Source organism: Bombus flavifrons, chromosome 6 (assembly GCF_040668555.2).
Source record: "Bombus flavifrons isolate JBK064 chromosome 6, iyBomFlav1_principal, whole genome shotgun sequence".
NCBI classification, from domain to species: domain Eukaryota; kingdom Metazoa; phylum Arthropoda; class Insecta; order Hymenoptera; family Apidae; genus Bombus; species Bombus flavifrons.
This window is the reverse complement of record NC_138447.1, coordinates 7,448,024-7,471,273: the sequence shown is the minus strand read 5'-3', so window position 1 is coordinate 7,471,273 and position 23,250 is coordinate 7,448,024. Positions and strand designations below refer to the sequence as shown.

The window sequence follows — 23,250 nt, the reverse complement described above, 5'->3', positions numbered from 1 at the left end:
CGTTGATATCGCGGTCGTGTTATTATACGCACGTGCTGCACGAGCAAGAAATCAACCGCGACGTTGACATTGATGTCGGCGTTGAGGTTGCCAGCCACGTGATGTGTAATAACTTTGCAAATAGACAAAACATTATTGGCCTCCGTGCACAACTGAAATTTCTCTCTGTAAATACACATCGTCAGGGACTTTGGAATAGAAAGAATTTTCCTCCATAACAAATTACGATATTCGTCGAAGCGATATCAACAAATATCAACGACGATTATTAATATTTCAGTTGGTTACCAGCCGTCGTATCTATCGGTCGGTATCTCTGTTTTCCTGCTCGTTTTACGTTTGCGTCATGTTAAGTTCTCAACCGTCGTAAACACGATTCTAATTCGTAAGAAGTTACCCGAGGTCCGCCGAGTACAGCAGGTTCGAAACCAAAACGATCGCTCAGCCGATATCTACACCTGCGTTAACCTACGCCTCTGCAACCATGCATCGAGTCTACCCCAGCAAAGAAGTAGCAATTATCGCCGATAGCATCGAAGGAACATCTATAACCGATTACGCGTGTGCCATTGCGAAGCTTTCTAGCAAATCTGCTATTCGTTTCGTTTCTCGTATATCGAACGATCGTGTATGCGTGTATCTGGACAGTAGACAATCCGCTCTTCAACTTCTCTGCAAACACTCGACGATCGTTGTCAAGGAAACTATCGTTGGAATAAGACCTTTAATTTCTTCGTCGAAAAGAATTATCTTTTCTGGCGTATCACCGTCTATCCCTAACGAGTACATCGAGAAATTCCTAGCGGACAGTGATATTAAAGCCACGTCGAAGCTCAGCTACCTCAGAGCGGCTATTCGAGAGCCTGGATTCGGTCATGTTCTAAGCTTCAGAAGGCAAATTTACATCGATGCAGGCGACGTGGCAAAAATTCCTGAATCCTTTGTAATCTATCACGACGATATACACTACCGCATTTTTTTATCTATCGAGAAAGTTGGTCGCTCTCTTTGCAAAAGGCAAGGCCACGTAACCAAACGATGCTATATCAACGACAAATCTACAGAAACTATCGTCGGTAATACGATACGATCGAACGACGATGCTTCAGCCACCAAGGTTATCGATAGTGACACGAAAAATAACTGTATTAACGACGACGACGATACTTGTACGAAGAACACTGTCGTAAACAGTCTCGTAGAAACAGTTCTAAAAAGTATCAAAGAGAGATTAAAGAATTCTAGTTACAAAAGATGCCTATCGGAATTATCTCGGACATCTTCTCTGTCCGCCGTGAAAAATGTTAACGACGAAGCATGTAATACCGAGCATCGTATCACCGCTAAAAGTAGAAAACTTATCAACGACGACGCTAATAAGAAACCTAAACGCAGTCAGTCGTTAAACAGGACAATAGGAAAAATCGACGACACGCTGAAACTAGCTAAACCAGCGTTCGACAAAGCGGAGAACAATTTCGTATTGAGCTATAACCAATTTCAGAGTTTCCTAGAAAATACGTTTGGTATAGAAAATCCAGTTGCCATCGCCAAGGAATACACTGCTGATATCAAAGCATTAACAGACATGATCAAAACTGTATACCCTCTATTGATAGACAGGAGCATAAAAAACAGATTACATCGGCTCAAAAGGAAACTGGAGAAAGAACATTGCGAAACTCTGATCCGTGAACCTGTACACAACGTACAAACGAAGCTACTTCAGATTGGTTGTTTGATACCGACAGCGATATGTTGTACGGCTAAAAATTCTCCAATGGAATGTAAATGAATTCTACCATCGTCCACCTCGCTTACTACCAGAGCAAAACCCCTGGAAACCCGAGCCGGAACGACGCGTGTAGAAAAAATTCCACAGCATCGTATACAGTCGACATCAACGAAGAATGCTTTTTTTTAACGAAGACCTATTTACCGGAAACGCCATCAAGATCGTTGACATCAGGTTGTATCGAACAGACTTAGAATTTATTGTGTCAGACTCGCACATGCATATCTGAAAATCTAATCTGCGACGTGTGAAATTATCGTCAAGCATATCCCTTTAAATTGTTCTAATTACGATTACATTCGCGACAAATGTTATTTGCAAAACTTTGCCTCAGAGCGGCTATCGTATCGAGCCAATATCTCTGTGATAAAAATCAAGTTTCAAGAGTTTTTTAAAAAATATATCGTCATTTAGCGAAATCTAACTAGTTAATCTCTCTCTGGTCGCATCGTCGTTGCTAATAGCCACATAGGTGCGATTGATGCGACGTTAAAAGCTACATAAAAAAAGAAATTAATGCTTCGATATTAACAATACACGGTAGACCTGCGTGAAACTGTAATAGATGATTCATGGCGTTTCGCCGAAGATACGTGTTTTATCGAAACATTTTCGTATAGCGCTATGTTACCGACGCGATAAGTAACAACGAAATAGTTGGTTTCGTGATTAATCGCGGATCTCGACTCGATTGCAAGGTTGGACATTGAACTAGTGCGCCTCTGACAACGAACGAACGCAACGAACAGTCTGTTGAAATCGTGGATAAAGGAATATACTAAAATCAGACAGAAGGAGCCACCATTTCGTAGATTCGAGTTTTCTATGAATGTTGCGGCAGCATTGCAAGAACGTCGAGTAAATGGCTTTACTCGAAGGATAAACAGGGCCGATGGTGGGAAACGCTCGAACGAATTTCACATGCAATTTAGCGAAACGAGTTAAAACAGGGAGGAAGTAAAACGTGCGCCAGAACGGCCAGAGAACGCGTTTCGCGCTACGAGCAAAGATAAAATGTGCCACGGAGTGAAATATTTAATACGGTTGGGATAGCGAGGTAGCAGCGAAAGAATAACACGCGCGATATCGATCCGTCTTAAAGTGTAATTAAACTTTGTTCCGTTTTTATCCTAGTCTCGATCACACGTCAACCAAATACACATCTGTCTACTATCTAATGCACGTATTGCGCCACTTTCACAACACCACCACGATACACAGTGTGTTCGAAAACATTGTCATCACACCGTGTACTTACATGGACGGCCACAGTTTTCCGTGAGGGACATATATATATATATATAGCTTTTACTCGTCGAAAGGAAACAAGTGTGTAAACAACGTTAATGTTCTCAGTTGTAATTATAATGATTCAATGTAGTATATACAATCAAACACGAAAATCTACATACACTCTTCAAATGTGAGATACGTCTATTTATTTTTCCATGTAGAGTCACTGTTTTATGCGACGCCCTGCAGAGTCCATAATTTTTCTAATATTGCATTTATATATATATATATATATATATATATATATATATGTATGTATGTATGTAGAAGATGGTTTGTTGTTTACAAAACGAGATAACTCGTTGTTGAAAACTGTCAAGTATATTTTAAAATAATAAATAAATACAGATAATGTCGTTAAGACGCTAACGGATTAGCTAAAGACAGTGTATAATCGTTAATATAATCGCTGATAACTCGTTGATAACTCAAATTGATTCGCACGACTGACTGATAACTGAAACTCTGACGGTCGCGTTCGTTTATTTATACTGGTCGGGTCGACATTGTTTTACCTGGTATTTATTTATTATTACATTATGTGTATCCTATTGATACACTGATATTAATACTCTGAGGCAAAACAACATGATTCGAATTATCCTCTAGCTCATGTGCAGCTACATATATACAGGGTGGTTGGTAACTGGTGGTACAAGCGGAAAGGGGGTGATTCTAGGCGAAAAAAGAAGTCGAAAATATAGAATAAAAATTTTTCGTTCGAGGCTTTGTTTTCGAGAAAATCGACTTTGAATTTTCGCTCGGTACGCGTGCGGTACGTTATAACGGATCTCACTGTAGATCGTTGTCTCGATGGAAAAATTAAAAAAAAAAAGAAATTGTTATTCTATATTTTCGACTTCTTTTTTCGCGTAGAATCACCGCCTTTCGGCTTGTACCACCAGTTACCAACCACCCTGTATATTTACTTGATATTTCCTAACAAGATCGAGAAAGAATAAATTACGGTACATTTTAAGAATGTGTGTCTCAACACGTCGAAAGCATTCGTGAAATGAACATTTTCGCATATAATAAATAGCAATTAGAATACTTAAGACGTAGACAAGACGTTAGTCATGCGTATCGTCTCGTCTCGTTGCTTTTTCGTAGTCAGGGAACCGTTATAACACTCGGCGACATATCCACGCAATTTCCTTGTTGACTGTTCATTCTTCACCGATACGACCATTCGACGTTCGATGCAGCCACGCTTATTCCCGTACCTTTCACGGAAACCCGCTACAAAATATCCCCTTCTCTCCTTCTGACTCGACTACCTGCAATTTAACCGTTTATCACCGGTTCGCTGTCAGTCGGACGACCAAGGACCTGACCGCCAAACAAAACGAGCAACCAAAGGCATTGACCTTTTAATCGGACCTTTTCTTTTCGTAAGGAATATTTCAAGCTAAAATAGGATAATCTGCTGCTCGTTATTCTACTTGTTATTCTAGTTGTACAATATTGTTCGAATACAATGCGTCTCTGTGAGACATTGTGATTCAGGAACCACCATTCATGCCGCTACTGCTACGTTGTATGCAGAGTATTTCTATCGGGGCAGGCTATAGCTCTGAAACTGTGGAAAATGGAAAAATGTTTCATTTGGCAAAATTAATTGGTTTCGAACGCAATTTCCCAGCGTGATAATGAAGCGCCAGCTAAAGTGGTAGAAATATCTTTTAAAGGAGAAAACGTATCGGTTATTTGACGGCCCACGCGCTCCGCAGATTCCAATATCATTGAAAATTGTTGGAGAAAACAATTCGTCGTTGCCGCGACATTTACTTTGTATTTGTTACATTTAGAAATTCTAGGCCCTTTTCGAGAAATTACACATACAAATATTATTATTTTGTCCAACACCGTGTATCATATACGTTCTCTGATTGCCTTCAAATTTTACCTACGTAATCCTTGTCTTATCAACTGACGAAATTTGGAAATATTTTACGTAACGTAATATTTTACGTATGTCGTGTCGTCGAATGCTTGCGCGAACAGCTGTATACGAATACAAATTCGTAGGAAATTCGAGACGAGCGAAAGGTTCGTTTGAACGTTAAATGGGATTCGAGGCGTGTCGAAGCCATCGCTAGGCATAAGTTGATTCCGAACGAGGAAGGTAGCCGAATGGCTGTGTGTCGGCCACCCTCGACCGACTCAACGCACGAAAGCCCACAGACCCAAAACATTTCGTGCACCCTACATAGCGCCCCTAGAATTCGCTGCGTCTATCGAACCCTCCCTGGTCGTAATCCAGCTGGAAACACATGGCGTCATCGTGCTCGACTGTCGAACATATGCACCGCGTTGCTTTCTATCGCGTCGGGACAAAAATCATCGAATCGATTTGATCGACACCGCTCCAGCCACAACTTCTAATTACCTTTCTCGCGCATCCGACCGTTATTTTTCCAGCTATCAACGTTCGAACGACGACTGGTCGCGTTCTGACACACGAGCTTCATCAAATTCGTCGAACCGTGCTTCTCGAGATCCGTCGTCGTTGGCCTTTTCGCTTTAAAATTCGCCCCATAATATTTTTCTGTTTCTCTTTTTTGCTTCTTTTTTTTTCACCTTTCGTTTCAACCAGTATCGTGTTCTGTTTGTTTTCTTTTTTTGTACCGTGGGTCGACTGAGTCGAGTCGCGATCGTGACTTCGCGATCTTTCAAGTGCAATGGCGAATCGAGGCACGTTGTGGTCACGCGAGAATCGCGGAAGACGGCAGCACGTGAGAGACATCAGGTCGAGTTCGTGTGTGCACGATTCCTCGTTTATATTTGCTACGTGTCGTCAGCGCTCTTTCTTCTTGCCTGCTGCGGTTTAGGGATTAGATCGCTATCGAGATTACGAGCTTACGCCTGCCCTCCCTATGAGCTTACGCGTGTCCCTTTTACAAGTCCAGTCTCTCCCTTTTAAGAGCTTAGGAAACGCGAAGACGCGGAACGCCAGTGTTGTGCCCCATATTACGTCGGTGACGTGAAATCGTATTACGTGGAACGAGCAGATGTAACTACGTTTTGCGATGCGTTTAAGAAATACCGTATCGATCGTTTAATGGACACATTTTCATTCCGTTTGCCGTGTCAGTGGACGCGCGGTTGTGCTCGCTAATTGACGGGTTTGGAGCAATAACGAGACAGCAATATTTAAATTGCATTTATTGAAAGACTGCTTAGTCCTTTGTGGACGAATACCGCCGTTACAACCGGCCAGCAAATGAGAAACGCCATGAGCAGTTTGTTCCACCGTCTTCCGTTTCTTTGAACCACAAAGGCTAGATGAGACGTACACGTTGTGCGAAAAAGGACAAAAAGAGAAGAATCGTATAGCATGTTCAGACAGATAATCCGCAGGAGGAAGTAATCTCGGTAAGCTTACACATTGAACATTCTTTCGAAACGTGTCACACTTTGAAAGCATATAAAAATTAACTTACGGTTAAATTAAACTCTAATATATTCGATGTTCGATTACCGGGAATAAAATTTGCATAAAACTCTGTGTACATGTTTTTCTTTATCCCTGGTATTTAAATCTTTAACCCTCCGTCTGCAATCTTATTTTCACTGAGGTCGTTTGCATACTGGGTCATTTAAATCCACGCGGTGCTTCTACGTCTTTGTGTTTGAAAAAATTCCACACAATTCTTCGATAATTTTCCAAGTTCCTAGAGTATCGTCCAACGTATTTATTCATCGCTACGTGTTTCGTCTTAAGGGGGTATTCTGGTCTAGAAATTTGAAAAAATCGAAAATTTTTTTTTCATATTTCCAAAGTATAGACATTCAAGAATATGTCCTTAAAAGGATTTTTCAAAATTTCAATTATTTTATGAGTTACAGCCATTTTTGTGACGCGGCATCTGCTCCGGTCCGACCGGAACAAATGGGCAGTAGACGGTAGACGTTGTCCGAGTAAACTTGTCTCAAAACTTTAAACGCGTTTTTCTCGAAACTACCTTTTTCGAGTTGGCGTGCACGATATCTCAAATTCTAATGAACAGATTTATTTTAAATTTGGTCTGAATATTCCTTATATACTCCTCTATCGTCCGGACCACGTTCAGCTCAAAATCTTTAATATTACTATTTTTTAAACGTTCGGAATTGTCACAAAAACGTGCGAAATAAGAAATTTTTTTCAAACGGCCGTCATTTTGTGAAAAAATGTTATATTGTCTTTTCCAAGGTTCAGACGATAGCGGCATCCATACTAATTAAGAATCCGTTCGCATTTTTTATTTCGGATGACCAGAAGGGTTGATATCATGCACGCCACGACACCCCATTTTCTTGGCAGCACCCACTTTGCCAGCTCATAACTTTTTAAATATTGAGTTTTTTTTCCGTGAATTTTTTACGTAATCTCGAAATATCAATAAACAAATGCTAAAAAGAAGGATAGCAAAAATATTTTTTGTTTCGCTTGTACAGAGCTTCAAAAATCGCCCGAAATTCATGCCTCTAGACCAGAATACCCCCTTTTAATCCTGTCGAATGGAGCAACATTCGAGCAAAAGATACCAGCAACACGAAAAATTGCTTGAAATTACCGGTGGAAAACGAGCTAGTATGCGACTGGAGGATCAATTTGTAATTTCGTTTCGTATAGAAAATGTCCTGGACCTTTCAGGAAACAGGAGTCGCTCGCAAATGGTTAAAGTTATTATCAGGCGAAAACTGATTGGTACAGCAACAGAAAATTTCGATGTATCGGCAAATCGAAGTGCCAGCGATATTTTCTCGAATCGACGTGCGCCTAGTATCTCGCGAAACCGCGAAATAATTGACGGAGCTTAGTCCGCGAAACCCGCTGCAACTTCCTCGACGATTAACAAGGTGCACGCTGTTATTGTGCGATACTAAATGCTTGAAATAATATAGACAACGAGGAACGGTTGCCTTGAATTCACCAGAAGCCGCGGTTCGCTTTGATTTCAAAGGGCAGCGAATCTCGCTATTATCGGTATTTTAATGGAGCCGCATCGAGAGCCATTCAGGATCGAATTTGTTATTTGGAGAGAGAGAGAGAGAGAGAGAGAGAGAGAGGACGAATATCGATGTTCGATATCTTGGACGTATAAAGGAGAGAAAGAGTTACCTGGATCCTGTGGTTTTACTCATCGAACAAACTTGTTTCTTGTTTCTGAACGCTGTTATTGCCTAGAACCAAGCATATACGTATGTACTAACTCTGGTAATAAGTATTCGATCGAACGCAATAATACTAACAGTCGGCTGACTAAAAATACCAAAGTTTCTGACTGTGCGAGGCACACGCACTTTGCTATTTATGCAAACTCGTGTGGTGGATGGTTGATAGTGTGTTTAAATGACGAGATAGTTGGTTGTTGAAAACCGTCAAGTATATTTTAAGAATAATAAATAAATTAGTATAGACAATATTCGCTAAGACGCTCGTACAAACGGATTCGCTAAAGACAGTGTATAAATTGCCAATAAGATCGTTCGAGACTAACTCGTTGATAACTGATAGATACTCTTATTGATTCGCACGACTCACTGATAAACTGATCACCTTACGATCATGTTCATTTATTTATACTGGTCGGGGGAAAGCCGGAAAATTTGAATTCGAGTTTGCTTGACGGTTGTACGTAGCGGTGACATTGTTTTACCCGCAGCTTACTTATTATTACATTATGTGTATCGACATTGATAGTCCGAGGTAAAACAACAACATAATTCGAATTGTCCTCCAGCTCATGTGCAGCTATACTCTTATCTCGATAAGTAGGCTTAAAGAAATGGAACGTAGGTGGAAAATTGTTTTACCTACTACGTATCATAGAGAGCGCTATATATTTCGGAAGTTTCAGGTATTTTTGCGCGTTTCCTATTGTCAAATTAATTGGTCAGTCAAATTAACTGGTTTCACAATTTTATTTTAAAATTCCTACTTCATGTTATATTTTTTTCCACAATGATGTAACGACTTTCGCAACTAACTGATAACTAAAAGAATAATATAATGAATTTTATTTTGTTTTTTATGTATTCAAACTGAAAATAATTTTGTATCAAGGCTACTTATACCAATACCAGCGAAAATGACTGGTACTTGTCAAAGTGTAAAAGGGTCCTGCAGTCTGTTTATCGAACCCCAAAACTAATCAGTTTCCTCGTTTTCTACAAATTGCCACACGTTTTTCAAATTTTTACCGCGTATCATTCGATATGATGATATCAGTTATCAGGAAAATTCCGGATCGATCGCTAGATCGCTAGCTGCCAACACTAGAAATACCACACCAGTTAAAATGACTTGTTCTACAATTTTATAAATGTACCAACCCTCGTTTAGGGATGATGGTCGCAGATGAATTAATAATACCAAAAATGTACTACATAACATGGAAATGTTTCTGTAAGAAATTAATAAATCAATAAATATAAAAATATTCTATTATTGCGTATTTTTTAAAGACCAGTCATTTTCACTGGTTTTGGTAGAAATAGCTTCGTGTTGACTCGGCCTGATAGGAGGCGTACAATTACGCTGTAAACGGTCGCGATTATCGCGATTACGTGGCTAAAAAGTTTGAGGCAGAAATCCGGAAATGTATACGGAAAGAGAAGTTGCGAGACGTTTGTTGGAAACACGCATCTCGCGGACGATACGAGAATGTTTGAAAAATCGCGTCTAAAAATACGGTTGGCTCGTATAAATGCGAGCACAACGGTAGGTTTAAGTGAGTTTTCATCACGGATTCAACGGAAGAAGAAAATTTCGACGAGACCAGAAAACGAGAAACGTTGTTCGATGCGAACCAACCGCAACAAACAGGCGCGTGTTACGCGCAGAGATACGTAATTAGAATATTCACGGCAGAAACATGAAAACGCGGGGAGCGTTGCTCCGACAGGACAGTTTAATTATACCAGAAATGTAATATGATTTATTTGACACGAATTTCATCTGTAACTCCCCATTGGTTGGCTTAAACGCGCTCGTCTCAAACTATTTCGACTCGTGTCACGTTCGCGTTACGTTCGCATCGATACTTTTCCCGTGACGAGAATGTACGTAGTTTCGAATGGCGTACTTGGAGAGAACCGCGTTTTCAAAATTGCTAATCGGATTACGGCGATCGATTCGTTCCGAAAGATATTTTCGATCCCGTGGAGGATAAGATAGATTCTACCCTCTGCGAAACGAGAACCGATGTTGAACAGAGAGGAGTCTGTAATTTTATTTCTTTCCAACTCTGACTCGGTCTTTTATCGAACAATGTACGATGATGTCGTTGAGAGTCGATAATTCAATAAACTGCATGTATCTTTAGTCTTTCGTAACGATCTAACAAATATGTTACCATCAGAAGCTTCGTGGACATTTGTTTCATTTTGACAAGATGTATTTTTATTGCAAAATTATATTACAACGGTTAAGTTGATTTTCAAAGGTTCAATATACGCGATAATAAAGCTTTATAGTTCTGAAACTAGTAAAAATAGGAGTAATTTGCCATTTGACAAATTAGAAATAAAAGTTGAAAAGTAAGTTTTAATTTCCCTGATAGAAGCTAAAATTACAGACCTAAAAGACGAAGCTTGAAAACGAGTCTTTAATGATCATCTACGAAATAAATATGTAGGAATCTTTTACTAAAAAAAACCATTATCCATAGCTTGGATTTTTATAGACGATCGGTAAATTTAAATAGAAACGTATTCCGTAAGGAAACGATCTACGAATTACACGAATATCGTTTCCAGGTTATCGGCCGAGACGAAGGATGGCAACGATCGCTAGAGAAAATTTGGTTATCGTGAAAGAGAAAGAATATGAATAGACCGGTGCTGCTCGGAATGGTACAGCGGTTCCCTCTGTCTCTTTCGAGTCGAAAGGACTTCAATTCCCATAGAAAAATTCCAATGGTAACGAAATTAGGTCGAGTTCTTCCTACATTTACAGCTTTATTTTTAAGCTGACCTTTATTCAACAAAGTCTTGACAGTGGTTTTTAATCCGTGGCTAACTACTACGCGATCTCCAGAGACCGCTTTATCTCTGCCTTCGTACGGTTGGAAGGTGCATCGGTTATTTAACTTCGATATCGTAAGTGGGATCCATCGATTACTATCTGTCCGACTATCCTCTTCCGCGGCATATAATAGCTACTCGAAATGTGCATCCTTTTCTACAGCCCTCGGTTAACTTACATATTTCACGCTATGTACCTTACGAATTCACGAAAACTTTCTATTCACCGATTTGCATTTCTCCCTCTTTTCGAAATGTATTGTAGTTACGCTTCTCGTATTCTAATTTCCACTAGTTACATTTTAATCAAATCCGAGCGCATTTGAAATTATATCATCTGAAATATTATTTCAAACAACATGGTACTACCTGTCTCGATTACGTGTTACCTTCATTTCATAATTATTTCCAAGATCTGTGAATCATCGTTTCATCGATTTTCCGTTAGCGAACTATCTCGTCTCTTGCACGACAAAAATTTCGTTGATATACTCTTACACAGATTGAAACGGAGAACGAAAGGATATGCCTTTCTACGCTGAAGCATTCGAGGAATTTAAAAGGAAATTTGTGACACAAAATCGACATAATTCCGCGGAGTTATTCATGCTAAGATATAATTTAACGATGAAAAAAAAACCATTCGAGCATTACACACCACACGTACGATGAATTTAACGAAATATTTCAACACAATACCAACTTTATCTTCAACACAGTTTTAACCATTTAAGGACTATTGTCCATTAACCTATTAAGTGCGGAATTTAGTTTGAAGAATCCTTTACGGGATGCGCAGATGAAATCAAGCAACGACGAGTATACACGTAGAATACAGGGCAAATGCTCCTATTATATAAGTTTTACGAAAGAAGTAAAGCAAAAAGAGGAAGAATTACATTTTTATTCGATAAAAAATTAACGATTCGTGGTTAAAAAATATTTTATTATTAAAAAACTTACAAATTATTTAAAAAATAATAAAACTCAAACGAGAAAAATTAAAGAAAAAAGATGCAAGAAATTCGGTTGATTTCACTGTGGTAGTTCTCAAAGCAAGGCACCACGCAAAGTGGCATTTCGCAGGTCGAGCACCAGTAACCTGACTCCTTACGGACTCCGTTTTTTGCTTCTGATGGTATAGCTGGTAACAAAGTTATATAAGCTGGTATAAAACACAAAACAATTCGGGGAATACGAGCCGGTATACGAGCCAAAGAGAATAACCGAATAATCGAACATATTTTTATAAAATACATAATAGATTTACCGCAAGTATAAATGTCATTTATATTGCTTTTTACTAAAAATTCTCGAGTTTTTATAGTAAATGGCAATTTTTTTATTTCACACAACGGATACACGCGTCAATCGCACCGGAATAAAGTTTCGGATTGACGTGTATACACGTCGAGCGCAGTTAACCGGTTAATCCGGAAAATTCCATTATCCAGAATTTTTTGTCTCCCTATTGCCTCCAATATGCAAAGCTCTGCTGTACTACTTTTACTTGCGCTCGCTGTTGCTTTTAACCTTTTCTCTGGAATAAATCGAAGCACGTTTCTCGTTAACCGCCACGCCTGTGGGAAACGCGCTAGTCGCCAACAGCGTTCAGGATTTAGCGATCCATCCGATTCTTAGAAAAATTTCATCCTCCGGTTTTAATTATCTCGGCGAACAATTAAGCCACGATAATAGCCAGCGGCTCTTATGCATACGTTATTACAAGGTCGAGGCTGACTTATCCACATTGCGTGACTCGTTTCAAGGTAACGAGCAGCGGTTGAAAAATTTTGGAAGCAATTTCCCCGCAATGCTCTTCTCCTTGAAAAATACGATTCGTTATCGCGTCGAACGCGAGATCCATCATGGACGAGCCAAGAAATTTCTACGTCGTTCGTGAACACGGTGGTCGAATAAAGCAGCTCGTTCCATTCTCTCTAAAACAATCGTATCATCGATTTCTTCCTCCACCAATGTTTCTCTTTCATTCTCGCGTCTTCCCTTCTTCTGCCCTCGACAATTTTTCTAACCGTTCGTTCGAGCAACGATATCCGAACGGCACACGTCTACCGAATGATCGTTGCGTTTCAGCAATCGTGTTTTTGTAATACGATACATTCGAACGATCGGCGCCATCTTGCGCGGTTAGATTAGCATTATTGGCGAAATTCCACGAGTTACGGACCACGGATTAACGGAAATTTTTTGTAAAACAAACGTCAAAAAAGAAAAAAAGAAAAGAAAGAAAAACAAACACTAAGTTCAAATGGATTTTTATGTGCTAAAAAAAACCCCGCTCATCCACCAGTGAACTTTCAACAGGCTCTCACAAACAGGTGTTCGGATGCAACAACGCAGATTCGCGAACTGTTCTCGATACCTACAAAAATATTTAACCGTGTTCGCAAGACCTTTGGTATAGACATTTCAGGGAACTGTATTTGACGAACATGTTCGCGAACAGCACGCAAACAGATGACAAACACTTACTGTTGGTGAATAATTCGTAGCCTGTTTGACATCTGTTTGCATACTGTTCGTGAAACGTACCTAGTTCTCAAGAGTGTCTATACTAAAGCTTTTATGAACACGGTATATAAAGAGCCACATAGAATATTTATGTAGCTTTCAAGAACCGTTCACGAGTTCGTTACAGGTCGCGGGAAAATCGTAGAACGGTCGTAAAATGTTGAGGAACGTCTTGCGAACACCGTTCGTAAATACTGTTCGTGAACGTGTTTGCCGATGAGTACGCGCCTATAGCGTTGAGACACTCTAATTACATGGTTCGATCGACGAATCATCGATCCGTAAAGCATCCCTTTAGAAGCTTGAAACTTGATCAACCGATTGCCACGAGAATTTTGTACATTTTGATACGATATGCTACGCCATAACATTTAAGGGGGTATTCTGGTCTAGAAATTTGAAAAAATCGAAAATTTTTATTTTTCATATTTCCAAAGTTTAGACATTCAAGAATATGCCCTTAAAAGGATTTTTCAAAATTTCAATTATTTTATGAGTTACAGCCATTTTTGTGACGCGGCATCTGCTCCGGTCCGACCGGAACAAATGGACAGTAGACGGTAGACGTTGTCCGAGTAAACTTGTCTCAAAACTTTAAACGCGTTTTTCTCGAAACTACCTTTTTCGAGTTGGCGTGCACGATATCTCAAGTTCTAATGAACAGATTTATTTTAAATTTGGTCTGAATATTCTTTATATACTCCTCTATCGTCCGGACCACGTTCAGCTCAAAATCTTTAATATTACTATTTTTTAAACGTTCGGAATTGTCAAAAAAACGTGCGAAATAAAAAATTTTTTTCAAACGGCCGTCATTTTGTGAAAAAATGTTATGTTGTCTTTTCCAAGGTTCAGACGATAGCGGCATCCATCCTAATTAAGAATCCGTTCGCATTTTTTGTTTCGGATGACCAGAAGGGTTGATATCATGCACGCCACGACACCCCATTTTTTTGGCAGCACCCACTTTGCCAGCTCATAACTTTTTAAATATTGAATATTTTTTTCAGTGAATTTTTTACATAATCTCGAAATATCAATAAACAAATGCTCAGAAGAAGGATAGCAAAAATATTTTTTGTTTCGCTTGTACAGAGCTTCAAAAATCGCCCAAAATTCATGCCTCTAGACCAGAATACCCCCTTAATTTGTTGCAAAATATTCTATCGCATTTGCGCACCTATTTCCGACTCATTCGCTTAATCAAGTCTCTCGCATCGTTGACAATTTTCTAGTCCATAACATTCGTCCTATCTTAATTGCTCTAAAAATTGTAGTAAAACACGCATCATCGATAACCATCGTGGCAATCAATGCGTGAGCAGTTGGCAAACTTGAGACGTCGAAGGATAGTTATTTAAAAGTAGACGCTAAGAGACTTTTATCGTTTGCCATTTACTGTTTCTTCGTCGGGTTCCAGCTATTTCGATCGTTACGATTATTACCCCGAATTAACTCTGTTTCGAACGCGAACCGAGGCAACCAAGTATCTCCATCAGCGTTGGTCGTTGATTCAAACTACCGTCGCTCTATTAACGCTTCGTACTCTCGCGTAATCCCATTTGTAACAAAAAGAGAAGCGCGTGAAATTCGTACGAAAGTCCTGTAACGATAAGCGTCAGGCCGACACAGTCTTGGATGAGTTTCTTTTCATCGATACTTCGATTCTTGTTTCGTCTTTTTCTGTTCCATCGGTCTTTCCACTTTTGTTTTCCCCTTTCCTTCTCCCATCGTTACAAGTTCCAATTGGCACGTATCCCAGTCCGATGCATACTTTTGAAAGAAAAGCGTAGAAAGAAACCGGCGATATCGAGAAAAGAGAAAGAAAAAAAGAAAAACGGAAGTTACAATGTCGCTATCAGACGATGCAGAGTGCTCTAATCTCGTCGAGCGACGAAATCGCCATTACGACATTTCTCGGATAAATGAGATTGCGGTTGCGGTAGCTGGGAAAATTATCGGTACGCGCTCTTATTTTCCAATGAAGCGATTTTCCCCGAGGCTCTATATATTTCATTTCCGCGATATCAAATTTTTGTAATCGTGCGAGAGTATCTGCTAAACGATACGAAATTTGATATATTTGAACCTAATCGACGATCTGTAGATGCTGCAACAAGTACAACGACGCGGCGATATTTTTCATAGCCAGTCGTAGTAGCCATCGGAACTGAGAAGAACCGAAGTTTTTCGTTTCGCTTGGTTCGATTTTAAAGTCAACTACGTCGAGATTGTTTCGTAACAGCTCGTACAATACGTTTTTACTTGAAAGACAAAAAAAGAAGGAAAAAATACACGAGTACTTCGAATATTTTAACGTACCTTGAACAATGAAAAAGTATATTAGACAAGCTATTTTAACTACAGAGAATAAAGTATATTTCGTGACATATGTATAATGCTAATCTGTTTTCGTAAATACTCTCTGACACTTGTGAAAGCAGTTTTACGAACAAAAGAAGAATAAATAACTGTGAGAAAGGGAGGAATAAATAATCGAGTTGGAAAACAACAGGAATTTCTTTGTATAATTCTCTGCGTAAAAAGTGGTTTTAAATACATAGCAGTTGGAAAGAACGCAGAACAAACATTGGGTCAGAGAGGAAGGAAGCAAAGGGAGGCGACCGGCGTCTAAGAGTTGCAGCCTCCCTAGAAAGCACACTACTACGGCGCAGCACAGCTCGGATGCGTCACGTGCAGTCTGCTTGGCGGTCATGCGAACGACAGACGGGACGTATTTTCATTTCTCCTTTCGCGTAACCGTAGTGCGGCGTATAGAGTGGGCATCGTCGCCGTCAGTCTTACAGCAGACGCGTTTCCCCAACATCGGTAAACGTTCGTTCCACTTTATCCAGATAATCTGAATCAAGCAAAGTAATCGAAATCGAAGGGAATTACATCGGGCAACTGGACTAATCTGATTTAAAGCCACTTACCGAAAGCTCGGATGCACGTTGATCTTACGCGAAACGAAAATCATGGAAATCGAACGAGAATATTTTCCTCGTTCCCGAGTTCGATAGCATTGGCTTCGCCAAACCAACGATATTATTTGTCGTAATTCCCTCGCGTTTCTACGTACGATCCGGACTCGGCTCGAAAAAATCGTCTCTTCTATTGCGAGTTTATTTTTATTCTAACTCGAGATCGTCACGCAACTGTCTGAACGCCGTTCTTCGAGAGAGCGCGTTTCAAAGTCAACAAAGTCTCCGGTTATACGGTAGATGCGCGCTATATTATATTTACGAGCCAATTCGCTAAAATGGCACGCCGAGTTCCTTCTTCCCACGTATTTTTCTTAACTCTCGGAACCTATTACGACGGCAACTTTACTTCGTGCGAACTTCGTTTTAATATTATCGTGCCGTAGCAAATACCATTGCGATATCTCTGTCTCATAAAATAATGACCGAGTAGAATTTCGAATCGCACGAAAGAAAACAAGGATGGCGGAAAGAAAACGATAAAATTTTAGTTCTCTCGGATGTTTCGAGATGGCAGATAGAACATTGTAATTATGGGCGGCAGTAAAATCGGCGAATACGAAAGACAGAGCGCGGCCGAGTAATAAACTTGCCGAGGAAGTCTCGTTATTTCGCGTAAAACTCGCAGAGTACAGCCCGGAAGCGAGGAACTGTGTCGCGTCACGCGAGTCTCCGCTCTTCCAGTCAGGATGCGTAACTCTTACCGAAAAGCTGGCGATTCCACGACGCTTTTGACGCAGGAAATTTGTCGCGGCGCCGAGATAAACGGATTCGCGATTCAACCGACGGGAACATCGTCACTCGGACGAGATAACGGGCCTCTGCCTCTGTGCCATTAATTAATGCACCGACCCCAAACGATTCACGTACGTGTTCTCGAACGCGATCTAACCTCAGTTGTGTACCGGACGCGCGCATCACGCAACCGCTTCGCCAATACGTTACTCCACAAACTTCGGGACACTTGAAAAAGTCCGGTGCTAGGTTAGCTCGATAGAATTTTGAACAACGTTGTAGACTTCCGTTCAATTCGAGTGAATCGCGTAAATATCGATCCTTCGTAATCTGATATATCGAAATCGCGTAAATATCGATCCTTCGTAATCTGATATATCGAAATCGCGAAGTGACCCCGTGAAATTATGGAATTCGTGACAAAAATGATTTACACCGTGGCTCGTAAGTATTCGGACATCTGGCGCGATTCGATGAAAACGTTGTGATTTTATATAAAGTTACGGTGGAAATAAAGAAATATTTTGCACATGAGCTAAATTTAGACCAAAGCGAAGAATATATCTACGTTCCTCGAGTTCCATATTTATCTTTAACAAACCGCTGACATTTCATAAAATCTATATATAGGCCTTTAGAACGTGGTTAGAGAGGCATATTTCAATTGCCGTGACATCATATAAGAAATATACGCTTTAACGAGCACCATATTTCGTTCGCTTCGTACGAACTAAACTACGCTTCCTCGGAATACTTCGAGACCCTCGGCCAATTTCTGCCCACAATACGATACGTACGATACGATCCCTTGACCGTTAGAAAAAGAACGGCGCTGCCATGAAAATGCAACGACCTCGTTGCCCTTTGTCTGTTATTCTACGATATAACGTACTTTAGCGTAGCTTACTCTTTCCAGATGCGTTGCAGAAGGTATAAACAAGAAAATATTTTATCCTTGCGCATCTTACTTAACTCAGAAGAAACACAAACGAGCGAGCTCTTGTGAAACGAATACAAGCGGGAACGAAGGTCGCTTTTGTTATGAATCTTCTCTAATTTACCAAGCTCCAATCGACAGAAGAGAATCGAACTATTTTCGAACCGATTCGACACCTGGGTACGGAGCTACGGAAAACGCGAGAGAGTTCCGTCGTCCTTGATACGTTTCGAGTGTAAGTGCAAGCGCTTGTAAGACGAATCTTACGTAGTTCGTATTGTTGCGAAGCTACGCCTGAGAACTCTCCAAAGGGAACTTCACCCGCGGAAAGTGGCGAGGAGAACGCGAGACGTTGTCGTTCTTTCGCGCGGAGAAGAAAAACAAGCTATGCACCGAATAAAATCTACCGAGTCCGCCATCTTTTCTCACTTCCTTCTCTACTTTTTTTTTCCTTCTATTTACTTGGAGCGGGTAATTAGCCACTGCTATGTTTAAACGATTAGATCGAACTAACCCCTTTAATAACGTTATGCTTACGACCTTGCAACTTTACACTCGTGCAAACAGCTTCAATTTGTGTGAAATGAATCCTAAATGATTCGCTGTAACGTTTCGCTCCGCCACGATGAAACTCTGCCCTCTTTAGTTAAAGCGTCCCATCTAACGTTTTCTCGTTCTTCGAGATATTCATAATGCGCGTGTATCTCGCAAGCGTAATATAGTCGATGCAATTTCGAAAGTGTTTCTCAGGAAAAGAAAAACTGTTTGGATAGTTCGAAAAATGATTTTCAAAAATAGTGTAAAAGGAGTGCGTTTTTACAAGCGCAGTTTCATCGCGAACTAACCGAAATACGAACAACTTGAAACTGTTTGTCTTACGATTAGTACACGATCAAAAATCGACGTTACTTTTCTACTAAACGAACGAAGGAAGACAAAACTGGCGGAAGAAAATAACGAAACTTCAATTTTCTCTAGTTGTGCAATGGTAGATAATTCGATCTATCATTATTGACTTTTAACTAAAAAAAGAGGATAAAATCTATAGAGAGTAGATTTTGGATCAAAAGGAATTAATATACGATAACGCGTTAATCATAAACCATTGTCACTAATCGACGTGAAACAAAAGCAATGTTCAACGAGTACTCGTGGCTTTATCGCGTGGTAAAAATCAAAACACGAAGATAAGATAAAAATTGAAAACGATCGAGTTCGTAACCTGTAACGTTCAACCGGTTCGCTCGATATTGTACAACTGTCATAGTTCAACTACTACTATTCAACGTGAAAAGAGAACGGGGCTAATTACGAATTCACCTGTAGCTATTTGCCGGTAACTATGTACGCGTTTATGTTGCCGACCGATATCTAGTTTGAATTCCGACGAAATTTCAACGATCAAACGATATACACTCGTTGAAAGAAAAGTAAATTATGTGCTTTCGTTATAGGAACTGTAAACTACGTCCAGAGTGTAATGGACCAGCGAAACGAGAAATGAAAATAAATATCGGTACAAGTGAATCGATGTTGCTCTAAAACAATGAACAGCAGGCCGATAAATAAAAAGCAAATAAATTACAGCGAGCACGAGCTGTTACTTCCAACTGCTAGAGATCCAGCAATAGCCCTCTTCAAAACGTTAATCCGCTTTTTTTTCTAAGCAGTTTACTCAGTCAAACTGAAAAAACCTGATTCTCGAAAAAGCAAACTCTTCGAAAGAGGAAACATTCTTTGGAAAAGATAAAATCTTTTGTAATACGAAAAAATTCTTCGCGAGTGACAGAATCTTCCAAAGCAGGAGAAATTCGTCGTAAAATACTGGTTTCCCAAACAGAAAAGATGTTTGGCGAAAAATCAAATCCACTAAAACGCTTTTCTTAAGTTAAGAGAAACTTTTTACTTGTCAGTTACATTTATTCATTTATGCAAACTACAAGTTACAAGTTAGTAGTCTGAGCTTAAGTGCCTTAATAATCCTGTCTGTCGTACGCCGGTACGAGCATGTACTTCAAAAACGATCATCTATTTTCCTGCTACCTGACTGACTCGAATACTCAGACTTTTAGTCGAGAACAATTTTTAAGCGTGAGACCACGAACCACACTAGGGCACGATGATACCGAATGTGACAAGAACTTGTAATCGCGAATGGGAAACTGCGAAACGATATACATATATTCAAGAAAAAATGTTTTCAAGAAAAAAGAAAAGAAAAAAGAAAGATACTGGCAAAAACCTCGCACGGTATCATCGTAACGACACATTGCTACGAAATACCAAGTACACTCGACCGCCTTTGAAACCGGTATAAAAAAGGCCGAGCGACAGGCCACTGGAACACGCTATTAAATAGGCCGAGCTGCTACGAGGGGAATGATTAATCACCACGAAACTGTCTTTTTACCTTAAAAATTACTTACATGACAAACGTGATCAATTGATTCTCCTATGCTATTATTTCTCTTTCGACCTAGCTCGCATTCGTCACAACGAGGAAGCGAAAGTAATTCGCCATTTTATCTTTTTATCTTTTTTTGAAAATATTGTTTTAAGCTTATTTTCATGTTTGTTGTATACATACTTTTGTACATTCGTTTCTATGTTTTTGTATTTACCATTTCATTGTAGTAATATTTAATAAAATGTACAGAACTATTTGTATTTGTATATAAACATACATTCTAGAAAAACTAAAGTTAATAATAGCAGGTATTGATAACTTCGTGGATTAAGATTACTATTGTTCTTAAATTAAATGTTATAACATTATTACATCCGCTTAAGTCAGACACCTTGTTTTCCTGTCACTTCAAGATGAGGTTATGTTGTCTGTTGCTTCCTCCCATTGTTTTATCATCTTGAATAACAACACTTGTTCAACATATTAACAAGCAAAACAACTGATAAAGTAGTTTATTATGTACCATTGTAAAGTTAATAAAGTAGTTAAGACGTTACATTGTCTTTGGAGCAAAACGATATCTTTGATTATTATGACAAGACTTAATTTCTCTGACGACTTGTCTATAATTTTGAAAGAGAATCTAAACGTCGTTTTAATTTATTTAATCCAATAAATCATTCTTTATAACATAGCACGTGTAGCATAAATCTGTATCCGACACAGCAATAACATATATAAACTAACAAAACAGCATTCAAAAAGTAGTTAAGATCTAAACACTTCATTAAAGATTCACATTGGTTTAAGGAAAAACTCATCGTCTGATCATCGTTAAATGCATGTATTACTAACAGGTATCTTCTATGCGTAAACTTTGAAACAGGCTGTTTTATAAAATACTGGCTTGAAATACATATAATGATCCTTCATATGTTAACCACGATGAGTGCTATGAGTCAAAATGATTACTGCTATCTTTTTCTGACTTGTATAATCTTGGCTTATACAAGGTATAGCCTTCCTCTCTCCCATTGTATGTTATTCAAGGTAAATAAAGAAATAAAAACATAAAGATACATAGAAAAATGTATTTGATTTACTTACTCTGCGGATAGTAGAGAATTTAGGAAGGGTGGTACTGCTGGTGAACTGGATAGACACAGTGGTGGAGAACTGTTGAGTTGTTTCGGAACGATACATGAACATCGGGTGGCATAGAACTCACGTAGTGGCGGTCGTTTATATTCCTTGTACGCACTAGTACCACCGTCCATGCACTAGGTACACGCACCGTCATCCGGGGAAAATCTGGACATTATCTTACGCGTATATCCAAGTAGTCGAGGAATCACGACACGATACGTACGGTACGGTACGGTACGGTGCTAGAAGGCAAGGCACGACACGATACGACACGATACAACACGACACGACACGACACTACACGGAACAGCACAGCACGATACGACACGACACGGTTAACAGAAGATTGGTCGCAACATAGGATACGCACTAAAAATGTAGCGAATATCGTAAAACTAGAGGCACCACCTCGAGGAGTTAAGATTGTTGGAATATGTGTGTGACGGCGGGGGCTACGGATTAATATGGCCGTCCCTCGTTGACACAATGTTTCGAGTCACACGTAAAAGGCAGCCCGAAGGAAATGCAAAAAACAGGTTGACCGGGATATCGTTGGCAAGAGAGAGGCTTGTTCGCGTACGACGCGCACGCATTTGTTTCACTCGCGACACCATAAACCACCCGCGATTCTCTAGCTATCACTAACTTCCGTGTATCACCCTGTTGTATTCTCCACGCGCTTTCCTATTTTTCTTCTTTCCTTTCTTCTTACCTCCGCTCTTCGACAGGCTATTCGTCCACTCCTCTCTCTGTCACATACGATTCCTTTCAACCCCTTACAGGGCACGTTCCTCGCTCGTCCTCCCTCTCTTCTTTCTCCTCTCTTCTGTTCGTCGTTTTCGTCGAACACTGCGAGAGGGATCCTACGAACACCGCACTCGCGTTTCGAATTATCAACTACTTTCTCGCTATACCGCGTTCTCGTTAGAGAGCACCATGAGAGTCGTGGAAGCATTCGAATAATCAACTTCTTTTCACGCTTTTCGAGGACGTGACGCGGCCTTGCTGTGAACGACGTCAACATCACAACCGTACGCTTTCATGGCGGCCATCTTTTCGGGATACGCGAATCGCGGAACGGGAAACGCACACACGTGTATACCTCCAACACATGCATGCACGTGCCACCGTTCACCTATGTACACGCAATACTCTACTACGTATAACCCAACAACGAGAATCAAGAGCGAGGGAGACACCTGCGCGGCACATACACATATGCAACTTGACCGTACTAGCCTGGATATTTGGATAGCGAACGGCAATCCAGACACCGAACCGAAGAACAGGGAATGGTTGACGTTTCTTGTTTAACAGGGAATTGTGGCGCTGCTGTCTCTTCTCGTTTGTTATCTTTCTCTTTATTCGTCTCTCACCATAACCTTTATACAATTTCTCGACCAAT

General features: G+C 40.0%; 1 protein-coding gene and 1 long non-coding RNA gene across 10 annotated transcripts in view; one reads left to right on the top strand and one right to left on the bottom strand.

The window, feature by feature from the left end:
- The window catches only part of LOC138180954 (serine-rich adhesin for platelets), a 58,386-nt gene extending 35,244 nt beyond the window's left edge, over positions 1-23,142 (bottom strand). For 6 of the 9 annotated variants that reach the window (XM_069115332.1, XM_069115331.1, XM_069115335.1 and 3 more), the window contains exon 1: positions 21,807-23,142. Coding sequence is in view for 3 of the 9 variants with exons in the window: in XM_069115330.1 (XP_068971431.1) it covers positions 21,807-21,908 (102 nt within the window). In the remaining 6 variants the exon portion in view is untranslated. Of the gene's footprint in view, positions 1-16,572; positions 16,871-21,806 lie in introns of those variants that run through there. The other 3 variants (XM_069115339.1, XM_069115338.1, XM_069115333.1) reach the window with 2 other exon arrangements.
- Positions 16,352-21,456, top strand: LOC138180961 (uncharacterized). The gene is made up of 3 exons (XR_011173410.1): positions 16,352-16,465; positions 18,272-18,527; positions 19,747-21,456. It is a non-coding gene; the product is annotated as an uncharacterized LOC138180961 (long non-coding RNA).
- Positions 23,143-23,250: the final 108 nt, after the last annotated feature.